Here is an 11663-nt window from a genome sequence, read left to right as displayed (position 1 = left end):
GATGAATAGGATGAAATTTTTTCTCTTATTGGATTTTTTAATTTACATTTCAAATGTTATTCCCTTTCCTGATTTCCTGGACATAAGTCCCCTATACCATCCCCCTCCACTTCTTCTATAAGGGTGTTCCCCATCCACCCCTCCTTCCCTCTCCCACCTGACATTCCCCTACACTGGGGGGTCCAATCTTAGCACTACAAAGGGTTTTTCCTGCTATTGGTGCCCAGCAATCCCATCCTCTGCTTCCTATGCATGTGGAGCCATGGGTCAGTCCATTTGAGTTTAGTCCCTAGAAGCTCTGGTTGGTTGGCGCTGTTGTTGTCTCAATCCTTTCTCTAATTCCTCCAATGGGGATTCCGCTCTCAGATCAATGGTTAGCTGCTAGCATTCACCACTGTATTTGACATGCTTTGGTTGTGTCTCTTAGGAGATATCTATATCTGGTTCCTGTCAGCATTCACTTCTTAGCTTCATCAAACTTATTTAGTTTTGGTGGCTGTATATATATGGGCCACATGTCCGGCAGGGTCTGAATGGCGGTTCCTTCAGTCTCTGCTATCCCCTCCTAAGAATATTTTTATTCCCCCTTTTAAGATGGAGGTAAGAATCTGCACTTTAGTCATGAATAGGGTGAATCTCACATGAAGTTTCTTTGTAGATTGAGTGGACAGGATGGGAGCTTCTACCCAAAAAAATAACGGGTGGTTGATGTGGAGGTTTGTATATATGAGGCAGGGACTATGGGGACTGCCACATTTATTTCTGTTTAACGATATGCATGCAGGACAAGTAGGCAGTATTCTGTCGGAATGGTGTTGTAGCCAGGAAACTGTTAGGAAGAGCAGGCCCTCCTCCTGATTACTTCCTTAAAGGAGATAATCAAACTTAGGGTTGAAATCAAGCAATTAGAAACAAAGAGAAAAATATAAAGAATCAACAAAACCTGATAATTTTGAGTAAATCAAGCAGGTAGGCAAACTATTTGCCAAACTAACTAAAGAGCATGAAGATACAGTATTTTTCAGTCTACTTTGTATATTTTCTTTGTTTGTTTTTTTTCCAGAAAATATTGAGGTAGTTCACAGGATCTCACACAATCATAGACAAATTCTCTGGCAATAGGCTCTCGGGATCCTCTGTTGTTAAAATGTGCTCAATTTTGTGCTTAATTTTAATCCTCAGTAAATGTGAAGAGAGCTTCCCAGGACCCTTGGGGCTCTCAATGACTGAACCACCATCCAAAGAACATACATAAGGTGAACCTAGGTCTCCCCACACATATGTAGCAGATGTGCAGGCTGGTCTTCATATGGGTCTGGAATAATTGGAGCAGGGGCTGTCCACAACACTGTTGGCTGCATGTGGGTTATCTTATTCTAGCTGGGCTGTCTTGTCTTGTCTCAGTGGGAGAGGAAGTGCTTAGCCTCACAGACACTTGAGGTGCCAGGGTGAGGGAATACCTACATGAACCTCCCACTCACTCAGTGGAGAAGGGAATGAGGGAGGGGCTTTGGGGTTTGGGGCCTCAGAAAGGATGGTGCAGGGGTGCAGAGTAGCTGACAGTGAGAAGGATATAAAGTGAATAAGTAAAAACTAAAATTAAGAGCTGGAGAGATTGCTCAGAGATTAAGAGCACTGACTCCTCTTCTGGAGGTCCTGAGTTCGACTCCCAGCAGCCACATGGTGGCTCAAAACTATCTGTGATGGGATCTGATGCCCTCTTTTGGTGTGTCTGAAATGTGCTCATATACATATAATAAACAGACAGACCTTATTAAAAATAAAATGCAATTAAAAATGAAAAACTAATACTCTAAAAGTTCAATCTGTAAGTAGTGTGGCACGAAAAGGTGGGTGAGGATAGTTGATTTGAATGTCTAGGAGTGGGAGGAGCCAAAATGTGGGAGGGGCATTGATTTCAACTTAGGAGAGCTATTTAAGTGCAGGTTCTGTGAGTAGAAATCAGACAGACAGAGGATTGGGCGAACTACAGCAACCCTCTGGATCTCAGGTGAGCTGCTGGACTGTATGAAATGGTTAAAGTTGCTGTGTGAAGTGGGCATTGAGGGGAAGATTTGGAGCTACTTAGGGAGGAATCCTGATAACATTCTGTAGCTTGAATGGGTGTTGGATTCATAAAGTCTAACCTATGCATATTGTGTAAATTTAGGAGCTGTTGAAATTTATCCCATACATGTGAACACTGAAGACCCGTTCAGTGCAGGAACTGGGTCAGTCTGTAAATGAGCATTCAGGAGATATAAGGAGGTGCTCTGTTCTCCATTCTAGGCTCATGCCTGAGCCATGAATTGAGCAGAAAGCCTGGATCAATTGTTGAGAGGCCTTCCTGTAAGAGATGGGGATCTTGGAGTTTCTCTGATTTATTTCTCTTTAAAACTGTGCCGGTATGACTAGAAAAAACTCACAATGGGCTCTGAAGTGACTGTGGGACCAGAGTGAGGCTTGGGATGGACTATCTAGGGCGTGGTTGTGGGGGTATTCTGGCTGAAATGTGTGACATCCATGACAGTTTATGACTGAGCAGGCCCTCCTACGTTTAGAAGGTGTAACAATATTGGGTGTGTGGACCACACCTTTTAGCCCCGGAATCCAGAGGCATAAGTGGGTCTCTGTGATAATGAGGCCTGACTGTATAGTGAGATCCAGGAAGTCAGGTACATGTTTAAGGACCCTGTTTCAGTTTGAAAAATGAAAGAACGATGGATTATGAGGTGACATCAGTCGGCAGGAATGAGAAGTCCCTGGGAAACACCACACGAAGAGACCCCTTTCTTAATATAGGCACAGACTGTTCAAGGACAAATTTCTTATAGATGGTGCTGCAAGAGGTCAGGAGACCTGGAAGGATGGGCGGGGCATGGTGGTACACACCTTTAATCTAAGCAGTGTGAGGATTGGCAGAGGCATGTGGATCTCTGTAAGTTCTAGGTCAGCCTTGTCTACAAGTTAAGTTATTGGATAGGCAGTGAGTTCAGACAGAGCAACCCTGTTTCAAAACTATCAAAAGAGAAAAAAAGATGCTTTCCACATATGAAGATTTCCATAGGGTGTGGCTGCAGACTGAGTGTGGCCACAGGATGGTAATGTCTGTAGGAAGTGAGGGGCCTCTGGGAGGGTCGTGGGTGGAGATTCGATTTGGCCAAGTCCTTGGAGTAAAGTTTCAATAACTGGGTGGTCTGGGCTAGACGTAAGAGCCATGTGCTTTCTAGGCTAATTAGACCACCAGTTCTCTTGTGAAGATGAGGGTGGGATGGGGTTACTTGTATGATTCCTGTTCCTTGGCTCTTCACGGCTTGGTTGGAGACAGAGAGCCCAGCAGAAAGAAAGAGGATCTGTGAGTTTTTAATTTTAAATTTTATTTTTCTTGGATATTTTGTATATTTACTTGTCTTTTTTAAAAAAGATTTCTTACACTGTCTCTGTCTTCAGACACACCACAAGGGGGCATCAGACCTCATTACAGATGGCTGTGAACCACTATGTGGTTGCTTGGAATTGATCTCAGGACTTCTGGAAGAGCAGTCAGTGCTCTTAGCCACTGAGCCATCTCTCCAACTGTACCATGTATTTTTAAGTCACCATTCCCTGGTAATAAAGCTTGAGGTGACAGATGATGAGTCCCCCAGAAGTGATTTTATTGTTGAGAATATTTTTAGCTGTCCTGGTGTTTCTGCTTCCAAATGAATTGGCAGATTCTTTTTCTAATTCTATGGAGAACTGAGTTGGAATTTTAGTTGGGATTGTAAAGAATCTGTTGCTTGCTTTTGTCAAGATGGCCATTTTTACCATATTAAACCTGCCAGCCCATGAGCATGAGATATCTTTCCATCTTCTCAGATCTTCTTAGGTTTCTTGAAGTTCTTGTTATACAGATCTTTCACTTGCTTGGTTAGAATCACAACAAAGTATTTGATATTATGTGGCTATTATGAAGGATGTCATTTCCCTACTTCCTTTCTCAACCTGTTTATCATTTGAGTAGTAGAGGACTACTGATTGTTTGAATTCATTTTAAATCCAGTCACATTGCTGAAGTTGTTATCAGGATTAGGAGTTCTCTGGGGGATTTTTTGAGGGCCACTTAAACATACTATCATACCATGTGCACATTGTGATGTTTTGACTTCTCTCTTTCCAATTTGTATCCTTTTGATCTCTTTTTGTTTTCTAATTGTTCTGGCAAGGACTTTAAATACTACATTGAATAGGTAGGAAAAGTGTGTGCAGCCTTGTCTACTCTCTGATTTTAGTGTGATTGCTTCAAGTTGCTCTCCATTTAGTTTGATGTTGGCTACTTGAATTCCTGATCATTCCAATCCTTTTATCATGAAGGGATGTTGAATTTTGTCAAATGCTTCCTCAGCATCTATGAAATGATCATCATGTGTTTTTTCCCCCTTGAGTTTGTTTATACAGTGGATTACATTGGTGGATTTCCATATATTGGACCATCCTTGCATCCCTGGGATGAAGCCTACTTGAACATGGTGAATGACTGTTTTGATGTATTATTGGATTGAGCTTTTGAGAATCTTATTGAGTATTTTTGCATTGATACTCATGAGGACAATTGATCTGAAGTTCTCTTTCTTTGTTGGGTCATTGTGTGGTTTAGGTATAAGAGTAATTTTGGGATCACAGAACGAATTGGACAGTGTTCCTTCTGCTTCTATTTTGTGGCATAGTTTGAGAGTATTGGTATTACGTCTTTCTTGAAGATCTGGCAGAATTCTCTGCTTAAACCAATGTGGTCCTGGGCTTTGTTTTTTGGTTGGAGACTTCTAATGACTGCTTCTATTTCTTTAGGGGTCATGAGACTATTTAGATGATTTATCTGATCCTGATTTAATTTTGGTACCTGGTATGTGTCTAGAAAATTGTCGATTTCATCCAGCTTTTCTAGTTTTGTTGAATACAGGCTTTTGTAGTAGGACTGATAATTTTTTTTTAATTTTCTTAGTTTCTGTTGTTATTTCTCCCTTTCCATTTCTGACTTTGTTAGTTTGGGTACTGATTCTCTGCCCTTTGGGTCTTCTGGCTAAAGTTTTTAAAATCCTGTTAATTTTCTCGAAGAAGTAGCTCCTGGTATTGTTGATACTCTGTATACTTCTTTTTGTTTCTACTTCGTTGGTTTCTGCTTTCAGTTTGATTATTTCTATCCTTCTACTCCTCCTGTGTGAATTTGCTTTGTTTTGTACAAGAGCTTTGGAGTGTTCTGTCACACTGTTAGTGTATTCTCTCCAATTTCCTTTTGCAGGCACTGAGAACTATGAGTCTTCCTCTTAGCACTGCTCCAATGTATCTCACACATATTTGGTATATTGTGTCTTCATCATCATTAAAATCGAAAAAGTCTTTAATTTCTTTCTTTATTTCTTCCTCAGCCACGTTGTCATTGAGTAGAGCATTATTGAGCCATGTTTGTATGGGCTCTGTGTTGTTTGTAATGTTATTCCACACTGGCCTGAGTCCATGCTGATCTGATAGGATGCATGGGATTATTTCAATCTCCTTGTATCTATTGAGGCCTTTTTTGTGACCAATTATGGTCACTTTTGAAGGAGGTACCATGAGGTGCTGAGAAGGGGGTATATTCTTTGGTTTTAAGATGAAATGTTCTAACGTTGTCCCTTAACTCCGTTTGATTGATTACTCATGTTAGTTTCACTATGTCTCTGTTTAGTTTCTGTTTCCAGGATCTATCTTTTGATGAGAGTGGTGTGTTAAAATCTCATACTATTATTCTGTGTAATGCAATGTATGCTTTTAGTTTTAGTAAAGTTTCTTTATAAATGTGGCTGATCTTATATTTGCAGCATAGATGTTCAGGATTGAGAGTTCATTTTGGTATATTTTCCTTTGATGAAGATGAACCTTCCTTCCTTCTCATTTCTGATGTCTTTTGGTTTAAAGTCAATTATATTTGGTATTAGAATGGCTACTCTAACTTGTCTCTTTGGACAATTTGCTTGGAAATTTTTTTCCAAGCCTTTTACTTTTAGATAGTGTCTGTCTTTGTCACTGAGGAGCATTTCCTGTATGCAGCAATATGCTGGGTCCCTTTTATGTATGCACTCTCATAGTCTATGTCTCTTTTATTGGAGAATTGAGGCCACTGATTTAAAGAGATTAAGGAATAGTGATTGTTGTTCGCTGTTATTTTTGTTGTTAGAGGCTGAATTATGTTTGTGTGGCTCTCTTTTTTGGCTTTGTTGCATGAATACTACTTTCTTTTCCTAATGTGTAACTTTCCTCCTTTTGTTGGAGTTTAATTCTATTATCCTTTGTAGGACTGCATTTGTGGAAAGACACTGGGTAAATTTGGTTTTGTCATGAAATATCTTGGTTTATCCATGTCTGTTTATTGAGAGTTTTGCTAGATATAGTAGCCTAGGCTGGCATTTGTGTTCTCTTAGGGTCAATATAACATGTGTCCAGCATCTTCTAGCTTTCATACTCTCTGGTGAGAAGTCTTGTGTAATTCTGATGGGTCTGCCTTTATATGTTACTTGAATTGTTTTCCTTACTGCTTTTAGTATTCTGTCTTTGTTTTGTGTATTTGGTGTTTCAACTATTAGATGATGGGAGGAATTTCTTTTCTTGTTCAATATGTTTGATGTTCTGTAGGCTCCTTGTATGTTTGTGGGCATCTCTTTTTTCTGTTAGGGAAGTTTTCTTCTATAATTTTGTTGAAGATATTTACTAACCCTTTTAAGTTGAGAATCTTCATATCTTCTACACCTATTATTCTTAGGTTTGGTCTTCTCATTTTGTCCTGGATTTCCCCATTGCTATGGATTAGGAGCCTACTGCTTTTTGCATTTTCTTTCACTATTGTGTCATTGTTTTCTGTGTTATCTTCTGCCCCTGTGATTCTCTCTTCTATCTCTTGTATTCTGTCGGTGATGCTCGATACATGATTCCTGATCTAGTTTTTTTTAGGTTTTCTACCTCCACGGTTGTCTCCCTTGCTGATTTCTTTATTTTTTCTATTTCCATTTTTAGATCCTGAATGGCTTTCTTCAATTCCTTCCCCTATTTGACTGTGCTTTCCCATAGTCCTTTAAGGTGTTTTTGTGTTTCCTCCTTGAGGGCTTCTACTTGTTTCCTTGTGTTGTCCTTTATTTCTTTCAGGGAGTTACCTATGTCCTTCTTAAAATCCTTTATCATCTTCATGAGATGCCATTTTAAATCCAAATCTTGCTTTTCCCTTTTTTTTGGGATATTCAGTATTTCCTGTGGTTGGAGAACAAGGTTCTGATGATGCAAAGTGGTTTCTGTTGTTTAGGTTCTAAAGCTTGCCTCTTGTCATTGGGTTATCTCTGTTAGTTTTTTTTTGCTTTCCCTGACTGGAGCTAGTTCCTCTTGTGGGCCCCTGATCCTGTGATTTTAGGAGTGAGAGGGCTCCTGGGAGACCAGCTCTCTGCCTGCTGGTTTTGGTCTGAGATCTGTGGGATAGCCCCAGTTCTGGGTGCAGTTGGAGACTGTAAGGTCTGAGACTTTTTAGAAAGTAAATTATTTATTTGCACTCCAAATGTTGCCCTCTACCCCAAATGGGTCTATGTCCCTGTTCGCAGAGTTCTTCACTCCTTCCTCCTCACTCTTGGCTCTGAGAGGGTGCTCCCCAACACATGCTCCCCTCACCCACTCACCCACCTTCTCCCACTTCATTCCCTCTAGGGATCTAGGACTTTTAAAGTTTGTGGGAGGACATTCTATTGCCAGCTTGCCTGGACTGACAGAGTCATAGTAACACAGGAGCTATTTGCAAGTTTACTGAGATGTTGAGGCTACTTATAGGCATGGGAGACAGGGGCAGGTGGTCAGAAGAAGTGAGGCTCCCGACTGATCACTGCTATATAAGAATTCCAAAGCAAATGCTGGGTAGGCATGATGGGAGGTCTCTGGATGTTTTCTGATGTGTTTCTTTCTTTCCAGGTTCTTTCGTAGGAACATTCTCCAAGAGGTTCAGAGCCCACATATGCCAAAAGGTCCCTTCTTGCATTCAAAATTCCACATGTGTTCCAATGCACCCAGAGAATCCAGTTTCCAGATGCCTCAAGGGCCTGCAAGGGATTTTCCTTGCCAAGTGTTTCATAGTCTCCCAGTGACCCGAGGAAGTCCAATGCAATCATGTCTTTCAGTCCCAGAAAGGGACCTATGTCCTCAAGAGTCCCAAAGACCATCAAAAAAATCAAGTATCCAAATGCAACCAGGTCATGTAATGGACCAAGAGTCACCAACACTGAGAAGCCTCTTAGTGCATCCAAGTCGTTGGAAACCAAGATTCTCAGTGAAATCTGGTTTACAAAGTACTCTAGGATCTGTGGTGCAGTCAGGTGAACATGGTGACCAACAAACCAGTCGCGTGGCTTCAAGGAAGGAGCGGAAAGTCCGAATTACGTACACTGAGAAACAAAAGCGCGTGCTGCAAGACCATTTTAATAATTGCAGATATCCAACCCAGAAGGATCGCATGGCACTGGCCTCACTGGTTGGTGTGACACACAATGACATCCAGGTCTGCCTCTCTCTTTTCCCTGTCTCTGACAACCACGAAATTCACTTCCACATCATTCCCCTGAGCTTTGTGTTCTTAAATGCTTAGGACAGCTTGGAGAGTTGTGGTATGTGAATATACACACATCCAGGCTCTGCTTTCAACACTGGTATCACCATGAATATTATTCTCCTGCAGGGTATCAGAGACCTAGACCTAAGAGCCCATAGTACAACACATGATACACTCACTGAATCTTCCCTGAGCTTTCGTTGTCAGGTCATACACATCCTATCGTACTACAATCTCTTAGGGATCTAGAGACTCGGGCTTTTCTGTTGCTGACTCATGCAGTATTGCTACAGAAACTCCTTCCATTCCGAAGTTTCATGTAGAGAGCAGTTGGCAACAGACAAAGAGGCTTTTCTCTGATGTCTCCTTTGTTTTTCAGGTCTGGTTCAAGAACAACCGGGCTAAGGACAAGCGCAAGAATCGCCAGAATATTCCAGCAGCACTGCCAGAGACAAGTGGAGGCTCTGAAGCTGTTTCTGAGTCAACCCATTTTCCTGATTCCTTACCAGTTGTTGACTCTGCCAATGTTGAGTCCACATTTGTTCTGGATTCCATTCCAAAAGTCAACCAGAGCCAGGAATTTTCTCTGTATCCTGTTCAAGCCTGTGGTGGTGCCAGGTGTAGTCAGCAAGAAGACCTGCTTTATGGCCATGCCCCTGATAGAGGCAAGGACTCTGCTCAATCAGCAGCAGGTGAAGTTCAGACTGGCCTAGCAGTAGCGGAAGCTCCATTAGCCATGGTATGTGCCACCCAAGGTCCACAGAGTACTCAAGATTCAGGTCCATCTGCTGAGGAGCTCTGGCAAAGGATACTTGAAGACTTTGACAAGTCAGAGGATTGGTACTTTTGGGGATGCCCTCCTTCCCCATGAAACACCTCTCCCCCTCTTGACTTACGTAGGCCTTTATAGCAAGGAATGGGTATCTTAGTATACACCCTTAATCGATTTATTTTGGGAAATTTTAAGTGGGCCTATGTGTAGTAATTTTATGTCACTGTGTTTTCTATAGTGGAATTATTTTAAAAAATTTAAATAATAATTACTAATTGTTGGATTTTAAATAAAAATTTTACTGAAAAATTAAAAAATGTTTTTGCCAGTCTTTTCCCCCTAATATTTATACTCGTGAATGCTTGAAATGCACGTATACAACATTTTTGGCCTTGGAGGCAGAAAGGAGTGTAGGATCTCCTGCAGTAAAACTATAAACCGTGGAGGTCTCACGAATGTGTTTGGAAATATACTCAGATCTTCTGCAAGATCTGTTGTTGCTCCTGAGTAATGAGCTCTCCCCAGTTTTACAGATTAATAATTATTTAAATCATCCCTCCCTTCCATTTTCCTCTGGGAATGGGGAAGCCTATCTGGTATCACCTCCCCCTGGCACATCAAAATTCTGCTGGACTAGGCACATCCTCTCCCCCAAGGCAAGGTAAGGCAGTCCAGCTAGTGGAATGGGATCCAGACAGAAAATAGATTGAGGGACAGTTTCCCCTGTATTTGTTTGGAAACCTGCATAAAGACCAAGGTCCCCTCTGCTACATATGTGCAGGGGTCTAGGTCTAGCCCATGATAGCTCTGGGTTTGTGGCTCAGACTCTGGAAGTCTGCAAGTGTTCAGGTTAGTTGACTCTGTAGGTCTTCCTGTGGAGTTCCTGTCCCCTATGAGGCCAATCAGCATTGATCTTTCCCCCAACTCTTGCAGAAGAATACCAGAGCTGTGTCCAGTGTTTGGTTCTGGGTCCCTGCCTCTGTATCAACTGCTAAGTGGTGCCTCTCAGAGAACAGGTATGCTAGACTTCTGTCTGTGAGCATAACAGAGTATCATTGGCAGTGTCAGGAATTGGTGCTTACCTATGGAATGGTTATTGGTTGTCCATTCCCTTAACCTCTGCCAAGTCTTTGTCCCCGCATTTCTATGAGGACAATTTCTGAGTCAAAAACTTGGGTGGGTGTTTAAGTGTCCTGATCCCTTCAATGGGGTTTCTTCAGTAAGTCATCCAAAACTAAATGTTGTGTTGGAGTTCAGTGGGAATAGTGGGCACCATCTTCACTACCAAGTCTACTTTGTGGTGGGACATGTTGGCAATGACAGCTCATTAGGATCATAGATAACTATACAGCAAGTTCAAGGACAGTTTAAGACACACCAGGCCCTACCTGAAACAAAAGTATTGATGAGACACTTTTCAAAAGAAAATGCATTTGTCAAGTCCACCATAGTGTAATGCTTTCTTGTCTCTTTGGTGTATACCAAGAGCAATTGCAGTACCAATGTCTGTGTAGAGGGTAAGGAAGCTGAGTAAAGCCTGGAAAGTGGTGGCTCAGGCCTTTATTCCCAGCACTAGGGAGGCAGAAGCAGATCTGCCTAAGTTTGGTCTATAAAGGAAGTTCCAGAACAGTCCGTGTTACCCAGAGAAACTTCCCTGAAAAAAGTAAGAAAAGATAGACAGAGAGAGACAGACACAGAAAAAAAAAGGCAGAGAAAAACAGATTCTGAGACAGAGAAGGAGAGAGACAAAGAGAGAGACAAATAGAGACAAACAGATTTAGATACAGACAGAGCAAGAGGCAGAGACAGCGGTATGGTGGCACTAAATGCAAGCAGGATAAAATGTGATCTGAGGAAGCATAGTTTCCAAACGTAAACCAAGTAAATATGCATTAAGGGCAGAATGCCACCATCAAGTACTAAAGGGAACAGGAAAGGCTCACTCAAGCGATGTTGGACTCTAATCACAACATTTATTGGGCAGTGGGATGAGAAATTCATTCAATTTCAGTCTCACAGTGAGTTTGAGATCAGCTAGAAAATAAAAAATCTAAAGGGCTGGAGAGATGGATTAGTGGTTAAGAGCACTGACTGCTCTTTGAGACATCCTGAGTTCAAATCCCAGCAACCACATGGTGGCTCACAACCATCTGTCATGGAATCTGATTCCTTCTTCTGGTGTGTCTGAAGACAGTTATAGTGTACTCATTTAAATAAAATAAATAAATCTTTAAAAAAATCTGAGGCTGGTGTGATAGCACAGCCAAACACCTTGTCATCAACCCTAATTGAGGTTTA

General features: G+C 41.6%; 1 protein-coding gene across 1 annotated transcript; it reads left to right on the top strand.

Moving 5' to 3' along the window:
• Window positions 1–2427: 2427 nt before the first annotated feature.
• LOC116893405 (barH-like 1 homeobox protein) lies at window positions 2428–9464 on the top strand. The gene is made up of 3 exons (XM_032895190.1): window positions 2428–2456; window positions 7960–8542; window positions 8973–9464. Exons 1-3 carry the CDS (start codon window positions 2428–2430, stop codon window positions 9462–9464), a joined length of 1104 nt encoding a protein of 367 aa, XP_032751081.1.
• The last annotated feature ends 2199 nt before the right edge of the window (window positions 9465–11663 follow it).

This window comes from Rattus rattus, chromosome 2 (assembly GCF_011064425.1).
Source record: "Rattus rattus isolate New Zealand chromosome 2, Rrattus_CSIRO_v1, whole genome shotgun sequence".
Taxonomy (NCBI): Eukaryota; Metazoa; Chordata; class Mammalia; order Rodentia; family Muridae; genus Rattus; species Rattus rattus.
The sequence above is the reverse complement of the archived record's forward strand: the minus strand, read 5'-3'. Positions and strand labels throughout refer to the sequence as shown.